This window comes from Mustela nivalis (genome assembly GCF_964662115.1).
Source record: "Mustela nivalis genome assembly, chromosome: 15".
In the NCBI taxonomy this organism is placed as follows: Eukaryota; Metazoa; Chordata; class Mammalia; order Carnivora; family Mustelidae; genus Mustela; species Mustela nivalis.
Genome location: NC_139034.1, coordinates 74,782,965 through 74,805,346, shown reverse-complemented (window position 1 = coordinate 74,805,346; position 22,382 = coordinate 74,782,965). Strand labels below are relative to the sequence as shown.

General features: G+C 47.0%; 1 protein-coding gene across 2 annotated transcripts in view; it reads right to left on the bottom strand.

Annotated features, from left to right (window-relative positions):
- The window catches only part of CLDN10 (claudin 10), a 128,211-nt gene extending 106,559 nt beyond the window's left edge, over positions 1–21,652 (bottom strand). Inside the window, exon 1 of one of the 2 annotated variants that reach the window (XM_082700700.1) lies at positions 21,191–21,652. In XM_082700700.1, coding sequence (XP_082556826.1) covers positions 21,191–21,404 — 214 coding nt within the window. In that variant the 5' untranslated portion in view covers positions 21,405–21,652. The remainder of the gene's footprint in view (positions 1–21,190) is intronic. The other variant, XM_082700701.1, reaches the window with a different exon arrangement.
- Between the last annotated feature and the right edge of the window lie 730 nt (positions 21,653–22,382).

Sequence of the window (22,382 nt, the reverse complement as noted above, 5' to 3'; positions counted from 1 at the left end):
CCTTATTTTGCTATGCTCTGAGCTAGAGAAGTACCGTGCAATAGAGGAGAAAAATAAGTTGCTGTTTCTGTCTTCCAGAAGCTTAGAATTTTATTTTTTATTAAAAATTTATCATTAGACAGTTTAAATTCCACGTATATTAGTGTTTAATCTAATAAAAAACTTCAAAAAAAAAAGACTTCACAAAGAAATAGACATGAACAATTTCCTTGCACCTTTAAGAAGATGTTGAATATTCTGTGAGGGGAAAGGCTAACAGATGACACGGCATCGCTGGGTGAGTATGTGTGTTTGGTTGGATTGAATCCATGGCCACTAGCCAAAGTAGGCTACAGAAGAGAATGTTTAAGACATATGTTTCCATTAGGGGCCGTAGGAAATTACCCTCAGTACAGTAGAACAAGTATATATTTTCCTTTGAGCATTGCCACGAGCCTATGTAGCTTTAGGAAGAATTACCTTTAGTAAAAACTAATGGACCAGGAGAACCAAATGTTCCTATAGTCTGGAAATACATTGAGAAAATCTCCATTTAATCCATCACTGCCCCAAACTTGGCTCCTTGTTTGTCGGACTGTAGTTCTTTAAGATTCAATGAAACACAGTACAGAAAGCAAAAAGCCATGATGGAATGTTCCCGAAAAGGTTAAGGTAGGGAAGGCCGGCAAACACCCATGCAGACAGGATGATTAGGGCCTCCATGGCATGTAACGGGCTGTTCTGCTGTCACTATGTCTTAGTCCATTTCCACTGCTTTAACCAAGTGCCACATGCAGGATGGATTATAAACAGAAATACCACATCGTTCTAAAGGCTGGAATTCAGTGGGTGGCTCAGGGGGTTAAAGCCTCTGCCTTCGGCTCAGGTCATGATCCCAGGGTTCTGGGATCGAGCCCTGCATCGGGCTCTCTGCTCAGCAGGGAGCCTGCCTCCTCCTCTCTCTCTCTGCCTGCCTCTCTGCCTACTTGTGATCCCTATCTGTCAAATAAATTAAAAAAAAAATCTTAAAAAAAAAAAAGGCTGGAATTCTGAGGTCAGGGAGCCAGCATGGTCGGTTCTGGTGAGAATTTTCTTCCAGTTTGCAGACTTCTCACATGGAGGAGAGCAGAGAGCTCCTGGCATGTAAGGGCACCAATCCCTTCAAATCTCTTCCCTAACCACCTTTCAAAGGTCTGACCTCCGAATACCATCACGCTGGGGGTTAGGATTCCACATATGAGTCTGGGGGTGGGGGACACAAACATTCAGCCCACTGCATCCTCCTCGTGTCCTCCTGTGCCCACTAGAACCCAAGCTCCATGAGGACAAAGACTTTGTCTTGTTTCCTGCTGCATCTCCAGTGCCTTGAACAATGAATATTGTTGAATGAATGAACAGATTAATGTTTCTCCTGCACTGGCTAAGAGAAATATTGGATCCAGTGCTAAGGACCAAAAAGAGAGAAACTCCTTGCTTCATCAGTGACTGGTGAGCTCTGACGCCCCCTCAGTGCTGTCCATCCATCCATCCATCCATCCATCCATCCATCCAGCACTTTGCACAAGATCAGTCTTGTCCTTCTGGTACTCTGTTACTTGTTGGAATTATAAAGATAAAAAGAATAAGGTCCAAGCTCTCAAGGAGAGCACGACCTTAGTTCTAAGAGAGGGGTCTGAGGAAAGGTGAGAAGAGAAGGGAACAGATACTTCCCAAATGTGAAACACAGAAAGAGCGGGCTGTCTGGACAGGGAAGAATCTGAAAGACCCCCAGCCAGTGAGATGAATTTTGGCTGGACAAAGGTGAACTCTCCACCGTTGAAAAGATCAAGAAATGATGAGATCTAGTTTGGCCTACGGTCCGGCGGTCCAGGACCACGAGTAAGATTGAGTTCCAAGCTTTAAGAAGTTAAAATGTAGCAAGAGAAACGAAGCGAATCTACTAGGGATAGGAGAGAGTCTGAAGCTGGAGTCATAGGAAACGTCTGGTCACCTATGAGGCTGAATCAAAGGAGGAAGCATATTTTCTCTCGCTGGCTTCCCTGTTGTCATATTGTACCTGACACGTGTAAGACACCGAAGGGAAAACAAAGGCAATTAGAGGCTGGAACCTGCCTCCTCGATCTGCGGTCTAGCAGGCGAGCTAGAACACGTGCACCCGCGACCAGCCCTATGCTGGGGCTGACTTGGAACGGCTCATACGAGCTCTGAGAGCCAATTGTTACATTTTCAGGAATTTTGCATGCCTGTTTTGAAACACAGCCATTAAAAAAAAAAAAAAGAAATACGTGAACATACAATGAAATAAATTGTGTTGAAGACAAATAAATTATATTGAACATACAATGAAATAAATTATATTGAAATACTAAAAACTCCTCTTCCTAAATCATTCTCTATGCTCTTGAGGATTTTAGGTCTGTTATATCCACACACCTGTGTGCCAGTGGATGTATCTTTCCAACTCCGTGTTCAGGGACGTCCTGTGGTAGCTTGAAACTGCCCCAAGAGGAGTATTTATACCATTTATACCACCGACATTGGCAAATGCTACAAACCAAGGCTTAGTTCATTGTTTTTATTTTCTAGTCTTAAGAAAATGATGGAGAAAAGGTTAAAAATGCAGATCAAACTTAAGAGCTTGTCATTTCTATAGTCATTGTACTGTGAAAAGCACAAAAAATTGTGGCGCTATTCCTTTAATAGTCAGAATTACTGTCAAATAAAGCAAAGAAGTGAAAGCATGGGGGAGGGGAGCAGGAGTCCTCGGAGATCGCAGGCTTCATGGTAGGGATGAGAACTAGCGGAGGCCCAAGGCAGAGGAAATCAAGGGAACCATGTCCTTGCAGCCCCTTGGCTTTGCTGGTCCCTGGGGGGTGGGGAGGAATTACCTTTCTAGTATTAATGAGGCCACTGCCTGCCTGAGCTGGGGCCTCTGGTTTACTTCCCAGGAACCAGCATGGAACACAGGGTCCAAGAACCGCAAAAGGATGTATGGAAGATACGGGGGAGCCCAGGAATCATCAAAGCCTCCAGAAATGGGAATATTCAACTTGTTTAAGATATATTTATTTATTGGGGCACTTGGGTGGGTCAGTGGGTTAAGCCTCTGCCTTCGGCTCAGGTCATGATCTCAGGGTCCTGGGATCGAGCCCCACATCGGGCTCTCGGCTCAGCAGGCAGCCTGCTTCCCCCTCTCTCTCTGCCTGCCTCTCTGCCTACTTCTGATCTCTTTCTCTGTGTCACATAAATAAATAAAATCTTAAAAATATATATATATTTTTTTATTATAGAGGGAGAGGCAGAGAGAGAATCTCAAGCAGACTCCCCACCGAGTGTGGAGCCCAATGTGGGGCTTGATCTCATGACCCTGAGATCATGACCTAAGCTGAAACCTAGAGTCAGTTGCTTAATCGACTGAGCCCTCCTGCTGCCTCAAAGAATATTCAACTTCTTGGGTGGCTCCACGGACTAGGCAGTTCAGAGCAAATGGCAGAGACAGCAGGAAAGTCCCACCAGCAGAAAAAATCAGCTAGCCAGGATTTCTGTAAAAGGACTTTTTTTTTTTTTTAACTGAAGTTGAAGGCTTAGAATTCAAACTTTTATTGTGAGGGGGGGATGGAATTAGGTACCACACCTGCCCCCCAAATATCCCTTTGCACTTGAAAATCACATAGTGCAGGGGCACCTGGGTGGCTCAGTGGGTTAAGCCTCTGCCTTCGGCTCAGATTGTGATCTCAGGGTCCCGGAATCAAGTCCCGCATTGGGCTCTCTGCTCAGCAGGGAGCACGCCCCGGACCCCTGCCTGCCTCTCTGCCTACTTGTGATCTCTGTCTGTCAAATAAATACATACAATCTTTAAAATAAAATAAAAAAGAAAATCGCATAGTGCCTACAGAGCTGAATAACATCTTTGCCATCAATACCTATTCGCATTCTCAAATTCTCACTGGAGTTGAGTTTTCTGAAAGGAACTGGCACCGGACCGCCTTCTTACATCCCCACATCCCCTCTTGTCTGTCCACATGCCCACACCGCCCCTCTACTACCATCATCCCTGAACCTCTGAGATGAGGCCAGACTGCAGAATGGGCACTATTTTCCTTCCCAGCCTGCAATCAATCCCCAAAAAGGGTGGGGAGAGAGATTGAGAGAGAGAGAGGAGCCTGAGGCCATGACCCGGTCCCAGGATCAGCCTTCTTTGAAGTATCAGAGAGGACTGCGGGGTCCTGGCCCACTATTATCCTGACTTCACCATCCTGGCTGAGCTCGCATATTGTGGAAAACACCTACCCACAGGTGAACTGAAATTGCAACCAGGCTTGGGATCCTTGGGACAGTCTCTCTGCAGTTAACACAAGGAGGAGAGGAGACAGCATAGAGACAGGGACATCCGAGGCCAGCAGTAGTGGAAATATGACCTTGAGGGAGACCGGCTAGCCCTGGAATTCTAAGTGGGAGGAGCCTATGCCCCGCAGTGTTGTTGGGAGAGGTGGGGGGGGGGGCTCTTCTAGAAGCCATATCCCCTTAGCAAACATAGGATAACAGCAGGTAGCTGAGAAGATCATTGTCAGTATCACCAGGAAACGTCAGCAATATGGAGAGCGGGGCCCCTGAAAAAGTCTGGTTCCTGCCTGGGCTGCACTTGAACTGGGGCATAAACATCTAAATGATAGCATCGGTCTGCACAGCTTGCTGTAGTACAGAGCATAACTTTTACACATGGGAAAAATAAAACCAAAGATATGAGAGCTAAGAGAGGTTACAGAGTAAGAAATAACATACCTGCATACATGCATACCGATTACGGGAAGAGTCAAGATTTATACACTGGAAGAGAAGACCCGTGAGCTAAGTTAGTAATAAAAGATCGTCCCAAGTATTTTAAGAAGCTAAGGAGGGGCAGTGAAACTGGGGGTGGGGTGTGGTTGGGGAAAATCCTGACAGGAAAAAAAAAATCCCAGGAAGGAAATAACTTATTGTTAGAAAACGATTTCCACTCCTCGTCGCGACTTAAAGTAAGACACCTAAAAGCAGGACTTTTTCCAAAGCAATCATCCTCAGACCTGTTTTGTAACACAGATAACCCAAATGGCACTCGGCTATCTAGAGAAAGTTGGTGCTTATAATTTAGGCTCCTTTCAGTGAATGGCACGTTATGTCAACCTTGCACTTTCTACTGCGTTGCCATAACACAGAGACTTGAGCCCTAGCAGAAATGGCCAGCGGTCTGGCCCCTCTTCGGAATCCGGCCGATGAGAGCTAGAGAGGCTGTTTTTTTCTGCTGACTGTGGTCATGCATGGCTGAATGACTTATGGACAAGACCAGCAGCCACATCCATATCTCAAAGTCATTAATTACTGAGAGGCGGACTCAGCCCAGAACCACTCAGAGGACAGAAAATCCTTCAAGTGATCAGAATAATCAGAGTCATTTTTATCACATTCTGATGTCTCAGCTCACCTCTCCAAGGGAGGCTGTTTTCTACGGTCCAGGAGAAACACTGGGAATGGTCCCAAGAGTTTTCATGATGTGAACATCGGAAGGAAAGGGCCAGATGTGATCTTAGAAGGAAGGAAAACAAGACCGGAGAGAAGACTAGGGATTAAGGAAAGGTCCCAGATTTCAAAACGGTACATGCCAGAAATTGCCCCCGTGAGCTGGGTAGCAACACCCTGGTAAATTCTAAAATAGATCACTGAAGAGATGGGTTCAAGTGCTTCCTAAGCAAAGAAGCCCCCACCAGGAGCCAGCATGATTCCTGAGAGTGAGAAGCGCCGTACTGGACCCAGTCATTTTGGAGCAGTTTACTAAGATGCTTTACAACTTCTCCCCACGCTGTGCTTGTAGACAGGAAGGAGAAATGTGGGCCTGGCAACCATCCAGATAGACTCAGTTACGGCACCAGGGATGGTGAACCAGCCCCTGTGGTCCTAGGCTTGCAATTCATTCAAGCCAACAAAATATTCCCTCTTTCAGCATGCACCTAGACAGTGGAGATTTAGTGCAGGGCCCCCTTCTAGGCAAGGGATAGAGAAACACTGCTCGGTCTCTGTTTTCGGGGGGTTTATAAGCTCGTGGTGGGTGAGGACAAGTGCATGAGTGACGGCAACACAAGCCAGAGAGACAACATCACAACAAGGGAAGTACCAAGTGCCACACGCGTGGACGGAGACAAAGGCCCCTTCTGGTTAGAAGATGAAAAAGGCTTTGCATGAGAGGTGGCCTTTGAGGTGGAGATTCGAGGGAGGACACAGAGGGTAGGGAGGAAAGGCATTAGCCCTAAACAGCGTGAGCAGAGGCACAGACGAGGAAAAAGATTCCGCATAAAGTCCAATCTGGTTGCAGCAGGGAGACTGGGAAGAACGTGAGCCAGGAACCCGCCACGAGGTCCTTGGTGGGTAGGCAGTCTGCTGGCTTCAGGAGCCACAGACGGACATTTGAATTCTGCCACCGCCGCCGCCTTAGCCATGAAATTGAGCAAGTTCCGGAACTTCTCTAAACTCTGGTCGCTTCCGCTCTAGAATGAATGTGACTATAGAGCCTACCTCAGAGGGTCACTCTGGGGGTTAAATGAGGTGCTGTGTAGTGTGAGGCTTGGCATAGATTAAGTGCTCCCTGAAGGAACCTGAATAAAGCCCAGGATGAAGCTGGCCAAGCTCGGCCTCTGCAGGTTTTCTGGGGCAGCCTGGGATCGCCTTGCTTACAGCAAGTGGCAGAGCAGAAAGTCATGTCTTTCTAATGTCTGGTCCCAATCTAGTTCAGCAGGGAGTCCCTGGAGGCTGAGGCCCAGGCGAGAAGCACCTTCCAGGGCACCTAGGTGGCTCAGTGGGTTAAGCCTCTGCTTTTAGTTCAGGTCATGATCTCCGGGTCCTGGGATCGAGCCCTGCACTGGGCTCTCTGCTCAGCAGGGAGTCTGCTTCTGCCTCTCTCTCTGCCTGCTGCTCTGCCTACTTGCGATTTCTCTCTTTGTCAAATAAATAAATAAAATCTTAAAAAAAAAAAAAAGGGGAGCACCTCCCCACCAGGAGATAAGGAGAGCAGTGCAGGTGGGATCTACAGAACTCGGCAACTGACCCGATGTGAGCTCTGAAGAAGCAGCAGGCGAGAGTTCTGTGACCCCAGGTTTTCAGCCTAGGGGGCCAGCTGAGTGGTGGTCTCCTCCAAACAAGCGAGAAAGTCAGGAGGAGGGAGGGTCTTGGAAAGATACAAGGGAAATGACACGGAATTCCAAAGAGGCAGGCTCCGTGAAAGCCTGGAGTCCACAGTTTGGAAGAAGCAAGGAAGTGAGGCTGTGCGGTCATCCTCCCAAATTTGGAATTCTAGGGCAGGGGGAGGGTGGCGGGTGTCTTCATCTCTACAGAAGGAATCCCACAGAGACCACAGGGAATATGCTGCAGGTTTTTAGAAGATGCTAAGCTGGGAGAGTGACTAATATGAAGATGACCAAGTCAGGATTCCAAACAGTCTTAAAAGGCTAGAATTAAGCCTCTGCCTTCAGCTCAGGTCATGATCCCAGGTTCCCAGGAGGGAGCTGCTCTGCGGGAAGCCTTCTTCTCCCTCTCTCACTTCCCCTGCTTGTGCTCCACCCCCCCCCCCCGCCTCTCTGTGAAATACATAAGTAAAATCTTTAAAAAGAAAAAAAAAAAAAAGAAATAAGGATTTCAATGAAATTTAAAAATAAAAAATAAATAGAAGGTTAGAATTGTAGCTTGGAGCACATGACAATAATAGCTAACTCATATATCACCTCCTCTAACCTTTCTCATAGGGAAGATACTATCATCAGCTTCATTTTAAAGATACAGAAACTGAAACAGAGAGGTTAAGTAATAGACCAAGGTCACACAGCTACTAAGGGCAGATCCGGGATTTGGCCAAGAAGTCAAGCTTCAGGGTCTGCGCTCTGAAAAGATGGGGGGAAAGGGGAGGGGAAGGACAGGAAAGGAGGTAACTGGTCATTATGGAGGACTCAGTGTGCGCCAGACCCCAGAGGTCACCTGAGGGAACCCTCAGCAAGCAGAGAAGATGTGGAAGAAGGCAGGGCGGTTTCGAGTCCACCTAGTGGACAAAGAGGACCGTGTGATGGCGGGTGTTCGTATCCCCGGGCTGTGAGACGCACTAAGGACGACGGCAGAAACTAAATGTTCTCTGCTGACCCTGTTCCAGGGTGAAATGCTCCTTATTCTGGTGTTGAGGAGCAGAAATCTTCAACCGTTTCTGTGCAGGAGATCCACATTTTTTGTTTTTTGTTTTTGAGAGAGAAAGAGCCTGTGTGCGCGCGTGCGCACACACACACACACACACACACACACACACGTAGGCAGAGAGAGGGGGACAGAGAGAGGGAGAGAGAATCTGAACCGTGCTCCACACCGAGTGCAGAGCCCCACGCAGCGCGGCATCGCACGACCCCAAGATCATGACGTAACCGAAATAAAGAGTGGGAGCCTTAACCCACGGAGCCCCCCACCCTCCACCACGGCCCTGCGGACCCTCATTTCTGTCCGTGAAGACCCTGGTCTCCAAGTCCGGCCTCCGACTCTGCCAGCGGCGGCGGCTGGTCTGTGCCGCGTCCTGCATGGTGAGCGGGGGTGGGGGTGGCGTTTGGTGCGGGGCCTGCGGTTGCCCCTGGGCGTAGGGGTGTCGCCGTGCGTGTGTCCCTGCACGGTGAACGTGAGTCTGTGCGCGTGAGCGAGGATGTGCAGAGGTGCCTGCCTGGCGAGGATGGCGCAGACGCGAGGTCACCTGTAGAACCAGCGGCGTCCGCACGGGGGCGCCCACGCGGTGTGAGCCCTCTAGTGGGCATCGGCTTGACAACCCCAGTGGAGCTGGACCACAGGCTGGACGGCTCGCCGCCCTGGGCAAGGGCCGACCCCTCCCCACCCCCACCCGTCCTAGGAAGCCTTAATAAAGGCGCCGGAAGCAGAAGCAGGAAGAGCAGCACAAAGCGGAGGTGCCGTCTCTGCCCCCACGAGAACCCGCGCGCCCCCTGCAGGAAAGAGTCGGAGCTGCAGCCGGCATAGGACGTTCAAGGGGAAGAGCACTACCTACGGGTCAGGCTCAGAACTCCGCCAATCCCAACTTGAATCGGGGAGAGAGGCTGGTTGTCAGTAGGATGACATGGGTATTTCCCCAGATGATCTAAATGGATCCCAGATAATTCTAGAATAGCGTCTGCTGGTCCCTCTTGGCGGCTCCACCCCCTCCCAAGGCCACGCCCAACGGTTGCATGCCCGTTTGCTGACTAGGAGCTTGCAGACCTACTGCAGTAGTTCTTCCTGGGGAAGAGGGTGGAAGAAGGGCACGTTCTGGGGAGGGAGCAGAACCAGGAGGAAGATCAATTGAGTCCAGGGCTTGGGGATCAGGGAAGACAGTGGGTCAGGACTGAGCAGCCAGGCAGGCTGGAAAGAGCAGGCAGGAAGGTCATGACTAAGACAGATCCACTGCCTGGAACCCAAACATTAGCACGCAGAACAAAGCGAGGGCTCTGAGGTCCAAGTTCAAACAGGAGAGCGGGCATCAGCTGATCTCCAGGAACTTGGGAGCCGAGCAAAGCAGAGCCAGGGCGCAGAGCCAAGGAAGGGTCTCGCGCAGCAGAGAATCAGTTTAGTAGGGACAGTCGTAGGAGTCCTGCAGAGCGGGCTGAAACTCCCAGATAAAACTGGCTCAGTATTTGCTGGTGGATTAAATGAGAACATCTGGTTATAGTAAGATAGAAAACAGCCTTAATTTCCCTCTGCCTCTCTTGCCAAAAGTCCACATATTGTGTTCTGGAGAAAATCAGTCTCCCAACAGGATGGCTGGTCTAGTTTTTATACAGGGACTATATTTGGTACATGGGAACCAAAAATATTGATCCAAAGAAATTTAATTAAAGGAAGGACTTGATCTCTCCTATCCCCCAGCCTCCATCACTCAGCTTTATGCCTGGACTTAGAAGTCATTCCTTCCCTGGCAAGGGTTAGGTGGCATCCCTTGGGTTTGCTCAGGACCATTTAAAACATCAATTTAGATGATGAATTATATATTAATTAAATTCACTCTAACATATATTAATACATTGGTTTAAATACAATAACATTAATACAACATATATAACATTTCCTACTTTAAACAGTGTTCTGTTCTAGGGCAAAGACAAAGTCTCTTCTTTATTGCTGTGTTCCCAAGTGCTCAGCACAGAGCCCGAGCATTGCCCAAAAGTATTTAAGTCAATAGCAAATCAGGAAGATTGGTGCTGAAATATTTCTCTTTTGACACATTCACAGAACTCAGATTTCAAACTAGAAATGGCTTTAGAGATGACCTATTCTATCTTCCCAACCAGTTCTGGGACTACCGTTTTAGCAGAGAATCATTAGCCTTCCCTGGATACGTCTAGCCAGTTCTTTTTCTTCTTCTTCTTCTTCTTTTTTTTTTTTTTTTAAGAGAGAGCCTGTGCAAGAGTTGGGGGAGAGGGAGAGAGACTTTCAAGAAGACTCCTGCTGAGCACAGAGCCCAGCATGAGGCTTGATCTCAGGACTCTGAGATCATGACCTGAGCCCAGACCAAGAGTCAGACGCTTAACCCACTAAGCCACGTATGCGCCCCTCTAGGCGGTTCTTTCTGAGACAACCTCCTCCATTCTGGGGCCGCTCTCAAAGAAGTTTCTTTTTCATAGTGCCCCTAAATCTGATTCCATAGCAAAGTTTACCCAATGGTGCTACTTGTCTCTTTCCCACTCCCCCTCCTGAGCAAAGTCTTCCTCTTTGTTTTCCAAGTAAAAATAACTGCCCATGTGAATTTAACTCAAGAACCCCTCATCCTCCACGTCACCGTCCTCTAGAATCAGCAAATGTGGTTTATGTCCACATCCCTTAAAATATGGTGCCCGACACCAGCACTATGCAATTTAAGTACAGAATATAGGAGGCAGGGGCTTACTGCCCTCCTCATTCTGACATTCTCATACGATTAATGGTACCTTAGATGGAATTAACCTTCCCACCTGCTCTGCAAGGAACTTTCTGTCAGTGCTCATCAAGTCTCCAGCGAGGAGTGCTCAGCGCCGACCTTGATGCCTCTCATCCCTCACAAGTCACTCCATTGTGAGCTCACCAGTTCTACCTCTAACCATCTTCCTTGCCTGTTCCCCTGCTGCCCTGCTAGTTCTGGTTCTAACATGAAATACAGCAGGATCTCTTGAAAACGCGGGCCACCAGCTCCTCCAAGACAATGTCAAAACTTCTTCATAGAGCTTAAGGGTCCCTTGGCAAGCTCCCCTTTCCCGACACCTGCAGGCTGATTTTTCCCATCTCCCCACACAACTCTGAGCCCCTACACAATGCCGTTCCCTCGGGTGCTCAGGCCCTCGGTCCCCTCCTGCTCTGAGACCTTTGCCTTTCGGGCCAGACACGGCTCTACACGCTCTACACAGAGGGACTCACTTAATTCTCACCACCGCCCTCTGAAGGAGATGATATTATTCCCATTTTACAGATGGAGGAGCTCCTGGGTCAAACATTTTGCCCAGAGTCATGCAGTTAATAAGTGCAAGCCGCATGAGGCCCGGAGCCTGAAACGCCCTCCCTGTCTCTCTCTTTGGCCAACTTCCACCCATCTTTCCAGACAGACCCCGCGCTAGTTCTCCTGGGAAGCCCGCCTGCTCCCTGAACTTTACCACCAGGTAGCACTTACCAGGCCGAGCTGATTGTCCGCTAAATGATTGTCAGCACACCCACGGAGGACAGGCTTCTTTCCTTTTCCTCACTGCATCCCCAGACCTATATTCTGTGCCAGGAACCTAATGAATGCTTTGATGAAGGCACTCATTAGTGACTAACTGAATTAACTACCCACAGGCTTCCTTTGTAGCTGTAATACAACATCACAGCCATTTGCCAAATTGTCAACCTTTGGTAATCAATTTTTCCTGTAATACATACAAAAAACCTGGCCAAAGCCTAACCGGGAAACCAGCTGGCTCCCGAAAGGCAGCTTAATTATCCCGAGTTCATTGAAGAGCAGTAGAGCTTTCTGAATGTTCTGGAATGGCCGAAAAAGGCAGAGCAGCAGGGAGCTCTGAAATCACCAGCTCCAGCAGAGGGTGTCCCCAGAAAGGGTCCTCTGAGTGTGTCTCCCTGGGGAGGGGAGGTCGTCGAAGGCAGGGACAGAGGACACTGGAGAGAGCTGATCTGTGGTACGTATGGTCCGCTGGGCAACAAGCCGACCAAGGAGCAGTGAACCCTGTGAAAAATAAACCCGACCCCTTTCCACACAAAATATTTACAGGAGAAAACAAATCCTGAAGATTAGACGAGCAAGTGAAGCCTTAAGGAGATGGGGAAGAACCCAGCACTCGCCTCGCTCCCCTACCTGTGCAAACACCAAAGGAGAATTCAGGCTGTCCTCTGGGCATCCCCAGACTGCCCCCCAGCCCGGGGCTAATGATCACGTCACCTTTCAAATGCAAATCAACACACCCAACACCCACACCTATCAACTACCTTCTCTGTCAAGCCTGCACACAACGAGGCTCTTCCTGGGTCCCAAACCCCCCTTCCCCCAATCCCACCCCGCCTCCCTCGCCCGGGCCAGGTACAGACCATGTAGCCCCTACCCCAGAGCCCGCTGAGGTGGTTCAGGCTCGCCAGTCCCGAACCTGCTGAGCCTTCCCAGGGAAAACCACAGTGAAGGTGTTGGCCAGGGTTTCCTCTCACTCCTGCCGCCCCCACTGGCTCTGGGGTTTCCCCAGTGGCCCGGTGTGGGGAACCGGCCTCCAGCTTCTAGGGGTCTGTGAGTTTAAAAACTTCTTCCTTCATGACAGCATTCTGGGTCTGTGTGTCTTACCATCCTGGACTAAAACAGATCCCAACATTTTCTCTATCTAGTCATAAAATATTTTAGTGTTTATTTGACAGAGAGGAGAGAGAGTGTGTGTATGTGTGAGCACACAGGCAGGGGAAGTGGAAGAAGCAGACTCCCATGCCCAGCAAGGAGCCAGATTCAAGGCTCGACCCCAGGACCCTGGGATCTTGACCGGAGCTGAAGGCAGACACCTAACCCACTGAGCCCCCCAGGCGCTCCCAGGTACATTTTAAAACATTCTAGTCTGTGTCTGAGTGGTTCAGATGGTTAAGGGTCTGCCTTCAGCTCTGGGCATGATCTCAGCAGGGGGTCTGCTTCTCCCTCACCCTCTGCTGCTCCCCCTGCTCGTGCTCTCTCTCCCTCCAATAAACAAGTAAATCTTAAAAAAAAAAAAAAGTCTATTTCGTGTAATAGGACTATGTTTCTTGATCATTCCACAAACTTTTGAGGTATTAACTAGATGTCCTCCATCCCATCCTCCTCATCCTGTAGGTAAGAAAGGGGAACAAAGTGAATTTCAGTGACTTACACAAGGTCATACAAGGATTCGTGGCAAGTTCCTGGTTAGCTGTAAGGTCATTCCCCAAACAGCAGGGCATAGGGGAAATACACAATTCTGGAATCATTACATCATTTCCTGTCCTGTTTCCTGTCAACCGTCTCTGCCAGAAATGGCAATAATGACCTATTTTCACCAAGCAATAGAATGCTATAGAATTAGATCTCGTTCCTAAATGCAGTTATGAAATCTGGACTAAAGAAGGCAGGAGATGCTCTATTAGAAAACAAAACAAAACAAAAACTACAGAAGACCAAGAAAGAAGTCCTATGAGAAAGTCATGCATACATTTGAGTATATGATAAACTGATTTATTTTCCAAAAACCTGTATAAATGCTTTAAAAAAAATTAGCAGCAGAGCTGGGACTCAAACCGGTTTGGGAGCTAGTACAAAATGCTGAATATTTCCCTCCAAAATCTGTAGACGACCATACAAAGGTATAAATACGTTCCCCTGTGAGCCTCAGTGAGTTTGCCCACATAATGGGGGCTACAGACTGCCATCTTTTGAAAAAACATAATTACGTGAAAGCACTTTGTAAAATGTGAATGTGATTCAAATCAATATATTAAACTGTCACAGAGTTTTTCCCAGTCTTTGAGGCTAGCAATATTTGAGTAAATCTTTATCCTTTAATTGGCTGCCTAGCCTTGGTTTGGTGCAGCTCTTCCTCAATGAGGTGAGCAGAAAGTGGATTTTTTTTTTCTCTGCATTTCCAGCAGGTGCAGCCTGTGACAGTTGTAACGAACAGATCCCCACATGCGTAGGGAGAACCTGACTTCGGAATGCAGCCCAGTCTCACCCTATGGGGTCTAATAAATCCTAAGCATAAACAGTGTGTGTCTGGTGAGCACAGTGTTCTTTGCAATATCATAAATACGACCTGGGGTTCAGAGGCTCCCGTCTTCCAGGCTTCAGATCCCAGGAAGCAGCTACAGTGGTCCTGGCTGGAAACAAATTGATGGAACAAAAGTAATAGTCACCCCCACCACGATCGAGATGCGAGCTCTCTCGGCGCTGAAAGACCTACTCACAGGGATGAGTGCTAACCCTCTGCTGAGCGTCTCTGCCTGTGCATTGAACAACGCGTTTTCCTCTGCTATCTTGGTTAATCACCATCTAGCAGGTAAGAAAATTGAAGCCCAGGGAAATTAAGACCCTTATTTAGTAAATAGTGAGTCCATTAGATCCAAAGTCCAAGCCCTAAAGAGGAAGGATTTCTCAAAATTTTAATCTGATAGGAGACACCTGGAGATGTTGTTCAAATGCAGGTTTTGATTCAGTAGGTCTGTGCAGAGCCAAGATCCCATGTTTCTAGTAAGCTCTCAAGTAATGCAGATGCGGCTAGTCTGAGGACCATCGTTGAAGAAGCAAGGCTCTAAATCAGTATGTGTCTTGGGGCGTCTGGGTGACTCAGTCAATTAAGTGCGGTTGCTCAGGTCAGGATCCTGGGGTCCTGGGATTGAGCCCTGTGTGGGGCTCCCTGCTCAGGGAAGGAGCCTGCTTCTCCTTCCTCTGCCCCTCCCCTGCTTGTGTGCTCGGGCTCTTTCTCTATCAAATAAATAAAATCGTTTAAAAAAAATCAGTATGTGTCTTGAAAAATGCCTCTTGCATCTCATAAAAAAACATGCAGGGCTCTTCTCCATTTAAGCACCTCCCTAGGGCCTTCTCCCTCTGGCAGAGTTGGTGACACGATAGGAGATTCCCTCTGCATCTATTAAATGTTGCAATTTAACTCCATGAACAACGTCTTCCATTTGTTCCATCCACAAACCTTTCTCGAGGGCCTCTAGGACCCAGCCCCAGCGGTGGGCACCAAGGACACTGAGATGGATCAGATAAGGTTCTGGTCCCAAGGAGACTATTAATGGAGATTCAGTGTTTGGAAATCTCCACGGCTTCCAGGAAGGAACACCCTGCACCCTAGGGACGTAGAATTCTCGAATCCTGGCTGCTTTGGCTCCAGGGCCATCTTCACCACAACATGGGCACCTACCGGCACTACGCATTCCATTGCTCGTGGCAGAGAGACAATTTTATGGTGGCTCATGGTGTCCAGATTCTACTGTGAAAATACAATTCACCTATCTCACATCAGTATGCATATGAAATTATGTCATTTTTTTGTTGGGGCCAAAACATGTCAAATGTTTCTTGGGCTTATTTCGGGGGTAAAAACTGCCAAAGACGAAACTTGAGTTTTTCTGTACGATTTTAAATAACTTTATATGCACTTGGAATATGGCAAGAAAATAAACTGGAAATTAAAATTCACTTTAGTTTTATTTTACTTTTTTAAAGATTTTGTTTATTTATTCATTGGTCAGAGAGAGAGAGATGGAGAGAGTGAACAGAAGCGGGGGTGGGGCAGGCAGAGGGAGAAGGAGGCTCTCCGCCTCCTTCGAGGAGCCAGGAGCCCGATATGGGACTTGATCCCAGGACCCTTAACCTACTGAGCCACCCAGGCTCCCCAGCTTCAGCTTTAATGAATGAAACTGCATCTCAGAAAGCAGTCAGAATCTTAGCAAACGGATACCTCTCCTGAGATGAAAGGGAAATGCCTTCCAAGGGTGCGGAGATCTATGAAACATGTTATTTGTGAAATATTTTGGAAGGATTTAAATTACTGAAGTCAGTTTTCCCTCACTGGTAAGGTAATTAGTTTTCATCTATTTATTACCACTGTTTGCATTGTGTTTACTGTTACCTCATCATAGACTAAGTCACACATGTCAACCAGCAAGAAATCTGGCTAGGACCTCGGATGGCTCCCAGCTGTTCTCTATATGTGCATAAACATCCTCAGAAAACTTCCCTAGCACATGCCATTTCTTTATCCCCCCATTCTTTTTTTTTTTTTTTAAGATTTTATTTATTTATTGACATAGACCATGCTCAGGGTAGCAGCAGGGGGAGAAACAGGCTCTCCCCTGAGCTGGGAGCCCAATGCGGGGCTTGATCCCAGGACCAGGGACCATGGCCTGAGCCGAAGGTAGACGCTTAACCAATTGAACTACCCAGGTGCCCTTTTTACCCCCACTTTTATGGCACGACTGTTAAGGGGATGGGGGTGGGGGGGGAGAGAGGTAGAGGAGACAGGTAGGGAGGAGAGAAGGTCCACGCTCCTGCAGCAGCCAGCATTTGACTGCCGGCTTCTAGAACAGCGCTTGGTTTCATTCCACTGAAATCCTGGCATCTCTACTTGGTCATTACTCACTGAGTCATTTGAGGTCATTTAAACTCATCTCCACCCAGATGCAGATAAGATTCTAAACAGGAACACAGGAAGCCAGCTAAGATAATAGATAACGGGAGAAAAAGAAGGACTAATCTCATGAGAAATTACATCAAAGGAGCCTTTTACAGCTGTAATTCTTCCGTGAACTACCGCAAGGTGGTGAAGCCCTGCAAAGCCCTGGAATTGAACTTCAGGTTGGAAGATACTTCAAGGGGCTCTGGGAGTCCAGCTCTCAATTTATGGAGAAAGAAATTTATGAATGAGACATGGAGATTCATTGGCAAAGTCAAGGTCTTGCAGCTAGTTAATGAAAGAGTCAGAGTTTGGGGCATCTGGGTGGCTTGGTTGGTTAAGCATCTGCCTTTGGCTCAGGTCATGATCGATCCCAGGGTCTTGGGATCGAGCCCTACGTTGGGTTCCCTCTCAGTGGGGAGCCTGCTTCTCCCTCTGCTGCTCCCCGGCTTGTGCTCTCTCTCTAATAAGTAAAATCTTAAAAAAAAAAAAAAAGAGTCAGAGTTTGAAGTTTGGTCTGCTGAATCACAATTCAGTGATCTTCCTTTTTGTTGCCTGAGTCCACATCCTAAATCACTCCAGTCACACCACTCCGCGAGTACAATTTTTCCCTCATCAGGAACCATCTGTCTCATTCACTATTTTGTTGTTCAGCCATGTTGCAAATATCCAGAGCCCCCTGGGTGACAGGAGCACAAGGAGAACCTCACGGTCTGGGGCCCTGTCTTCGAGGTGCCGCTCCTTGTAGCCATGCTTTCTGAACCCAGCGTTCCCTGTCAGAAATGACTGCTTCCCTCCCTCGGAGAGACATTTGGCTTTCACAGTTGAAATTCTGCTATTAACGGTGACACGAGAGAAGGACAAAACATGACAGAACTAGAGATATAGCCCGTGGTGGGTCCCGTACCTCAGGACACTGACAGGCTTTATGAAATCAAGTCAAGCAGCTGGCAGGCCACAAGGGGGACAGAATTACAAGTGTCCCTGGGGTGTTTTCCTCAAATTCATCCCACAGAACGATCGTCAAAGAGGCCTGTATTTTTCACTGTAACTGTAAATGCTTCTTGTCAGAGACCATCTGGCTCACAGCCAATCTGTCAAGACTCTAGTCACTATTAACCTACACAAAGTCCCTAAAACGCCACAGCTGTACTGAGACATCCGAGAGGGGTCGTAGCAAGAAGGTGTGGCGCCGGCAGTGAGGTTCCGTAACAGCAAGGCCCAAAACAAACAAACGAAAACCCTGGCAGCTCAAAGATTTTCTGTTTTTCTTTCTTCGAGGAGACTTAATCTCACCTAAGTCTAAGAAGATTTGTCTCAGACTGACATCAAGGCTTAAGTAGTTCCTTATTTTCCAATGCGATATACCCATTTTCATTCCTCACTGGCTCTGAGTTCTGTTCTTGATTTGGAATGATTGTGACATCAGAGAGCCCACTGGCACGCTGTCCCAACACCCCCCTTGCTCTGTTTTCCAACAAGAGTCAAGGAAAATCAGCAGCAACAATTCCATGTGAATAAGGAAACCCCGATGTGAGCCCCTGTTTCCTTTGGAAACATGAATCAGTGTTCCTGGTATTGAAAATAGATTTCTGTAGCAACTTATTTGTTTTATAAAGATTTTGATTCAGGATGAAGAACAGGGAGAGATTATGTTAAATTAATTTTACATGTTCTCATCACAGCATTGTCAGTGGACCGTATTTTCAAATTACCTCTTGTGTGCAGGGGACACAGCAGATAGAGAACGCATTATCTTTAAACTAGAAAAGCAGAATCAAGGTGGATAAAATTTTAAGGGGGGAACTATATAGTAACTGGAATATGTTACTCCCTGTTTTCTAAGATACATTTGGGGAAGCAGCTATTGGAGTCCTACGGAAATCTACCACTGTTCTTTAGCCATTTTGGAGCTAACTTTGAATGTCAATTTTTCAAATAGTTGGGTTTCATTAAGGAATACAGAACAAAGGGTAATAAGAAAAAAAATTTTTTTTTTTAAAAGATGAACCAAGGGGCAGTACGTTAAGTGTCTTCCTTCGGCTCAGGTCATGATCCCAAGGTCTTGGGATCGAGCCCTGCTTCAGGCTCCCTCTTTGGCAGAGGAGTCAATTTCTCCCTCTCCCTCTGTCCCTGCTCGTGTTCCCTCTCTTGCCCATTCTCCCAAATAACCTCTCTTGCCCATTCTCCCAAATAACTAAATTTCTTTAAAAAAATTAAAGGGGCGCCTGGGTGGCTCAGTGGGTTAAGCCTCTGCTTTTGGCTCAGTTCATGATCTCAGGGTCCTGGGATCGAGCCCTGCATTGGGCTCTCTGCTCATCAGGGAGCCTGCTTCCTCCTCTCTCTCTGTCTGTCTCTCTGCCTGCTTGTGATCTCTGTCAAATAAATAAATAAAATCTTAAAAAAAAACTTAAAAAAAATTTAGCATATTAAAAAAAAAAAAAAAGATGAACCCGGTAGGGGTGCTTAGCTGGCTCAGTCAGTAAAGCATGTGACTCTTGACCTCAGGGTCAAGAGTGGAGATTACTTAAAAAATTTTTTTTCTCCTTAAAAAAAAATGAATCTAGTAAAGAACAAAGAACTACACTTACCCACGTGACATAACTTCTACGCGCTGCCCAAGATGGGAGTGGGCCACAGGGGCTCCATGGAGAAGGAAGAACCACAGAGATGTGCAGAACAGCGCCATGGTCCCCACAACCCTCCTCTCCTTCTACAATTTCTCCTTGTACCTATGGAAACCTTCCAGAGGAGAAGGAGCAGTTCTGAAATAGCCCAAAGTAAGTTTACAAGTTGGGACTCGTAAATATAAATATTTAGAATATAAATATGTATATATAAACATAAATATTTACAATATAAATATAAATATTTATAAGAAATATAACCCTGATTCTTTGATTGGGTGTTCAGGAAAGTTTGTTATTTGAGCGCCTAAGTGGGCTCTCCGAGCCTGAACATGTCCATTGCTTATCTTTTCTTTTTTTTTTTTAAAGATCTTATTTATTTATTTGACAGACAGAGATTACAAGCAGGCAGAGAGGCAGGCAGAGAGAGAGGAAGGGAAGAAGGCTCCCCGCTGAGCAGAGAGCCCGATGCGGGGCTCGATTCCTAGACTCTGGGATCATGATCTGAGCGGAAGGCAAAGGCTTTAACCCACTGAGCCACCCAGGCGCCCCGTCCATTGCTTATCTTTAGAATTCTCCTGACTTTAACTAAATATTCTCTCTTCATTCTTTGGTATGAATTGTGCTCTAATGACGTGAATACTTTACACAAAATCCCATAAAACATTATGCTTTAGTAACTTCCTAGTTAACATTTTCTTTCATTTTCTTTACTGGGGCCAAGGTACAGTTTTGCCATTTGGCTGCAAAAAGACTCTATTTCATAAAATATCAATGGGTGATTTTTAACGTAATAAACCCAGAGCTCATGGCAGATTTGCAAACACATTGAAAAGACAGAAAGCAGAGGCAAATAGTGATTCTTATAACGACATGAAAGCAAAAGTTGTTTCCCTGGAGGTATCCTGAGGTATGAAAATGCCTTTAAAGAAAAAAAACTCCTTCTCTAAGAATCATATACTTGTAATCATATACTTGTAATAGAGTTTCTAACAGGTGAAATGATGAATGCTTGCTTACACATTTTTTAAAAAATAAATAAAACCAAGTAACAAAAAGGTAAAGTTCATGAGCTACTTTTGAAATTCTTCTTGCTCTGCTATGTTATCATTCAATATGATTTTAAAAAAATAGAAACCCCTCTGTAAACAGAATTCTTTCCTCAGCACTGTCTTTCCAGTCATAAGCTCCTATTGCCCTAAATATGTACATGAATATTCGTATACGCTTCTGCTCGTGTGTGTAAGTACCTCATGCTCAGTCGGCCAAGGAAATATAGGAATATGGGATAACATAGGATTTACTGATAATAGGTATGTGTACATGTGTATATGTGTGTGTATTAGATGTGCACATACCTGTCTATAAACCCTCCATGAAACTGAAAAGAGCTTTTAAAAGAGTCATTTCTGCGGGCGCCTGGGGGGCTCAGTTGGTTAAGCAGCCGACTCTTGATTTCATCTCATGTCATGATCCCGGGGTGGTGAGATCGAGCCCCACGTTAGGCTCCAGGCTCTGTGTTCAGGGGTTCAACAGGGAGTCGGCTTGAGATTCTCTCTCTCTCTCTCCTTCTGTCCCCCCTCCCCGCACACTCACACACACACACACACTCTCTCTCTCTCTAAAATAAATCAATGAATCTTTAAGAATAGATGCATAAAACAGCCACTTGTAGCCTGTCCCTTGGAGTCTATCCCTCAACGCAGTCGTTATCTGCAGAAGAGCCGTGGCCTGATCCCCTTTCCCGGGGATGACGTCCCTTCAGGCCACGTTCAGACTGGTCACCCCCTCCCAGGCCATGCCCGGCCCTTGACTGAGACGCTCAGTGTTCACAGAGTTAACAGCCGGCCGGATGCAGCCGCTTCGGCACAGCGAGGGCAAAAGTGACAGTTTACTTGCACCCCCAAACAAAGCCATTATATTTACCTTCTACTTTGAAGATAGTAAAGTGCGGTCGGCAATGGAAAGAACCCAACGCGTTACCTGCGCAGTTCATCCACAGACCCTGGTAAACCCAAGTGGCCGTTATCACCGAGGATGCTCGCGTGGTCACTTTCCACTCATTGGAGGCGGTGGCCGCGATGAGAGCTCCAAACCCTCCGACGCCGAACACCAGCGCTGAGATCTGCGCCCTGGACATGTCGCTCTGCCTTCTGCAGTGACAGCGTCCACACAGCACACTTTGGTGGCCTAGGCATGCAGCGGGCACCTGGCGCTCGGACAGGTGTCACGGCCAGTTAACGTGCATAGGGGACCGCATGTCAGGCTCGGGTGGCCCGCGGGAGGACGGAATTCAGGATGAAGTTGGCATCCCCGACGGCATTTTAAAGATAACCCAAGATGATCTCTCCAATTTCCTACACGGAGATTTACTAAAAATTTGCAGATGGATTTTTAAACGTTTTGACTTCGCAGATTTTTTTCCCCTGGCACCATAGTTAATGCTTAATTTTCTGTTAGCCTGAAGCTTAACGAACCATGCAATAACCAGATATTACAAAGTACAAATTATACAGTAACAGTGAAGGCTTATTTGACCAATTGCTTTAGTCTCGCATGCTTCTGAATCTTCATACAAATGCAATCATATCGCACGGATTCTGTAACCTTGTTTTTGCACACATTATGTCCGGGAGAATGTAGCTGTCGCTCATTAAATAGTACAGCTGAAAAATAGCACTTTATTAAATAGATACACGACAATTTATCCATTTTCCTGGAGATGAACTTGTGTGTTGCTTCTTCCCCATCCCCATCTGCCTCCCCTCAACAGTGGTTGGAAAAGGTGTAAAGGTTCTCAATGAATTTCTCTCTCTCTCTCTTTTTTTAAGACTTTATTTTTATTTATTTAACAGACAGAGATCACAAGTAGACAGAGAGAGAGGAGGGGAAGCAAGATACCAGAGGAGCAGAGAGCCTGACTCAGGGCTCGATCCCAGAACCCTGGGATCATGACCTGAGCCAAAGGCAGAGGCTCTAACCCACTGAGTCACCCAGGTACCCCTGAATTTCTCTTTATGCACCTGCACAAGAATTTCTCCAGGGTAATCTTAAAGACAGAACTGTTAGGGAGTCGGAAATAAGAGGGAACTAGTCCTCCAACTTTATAGACAGTACT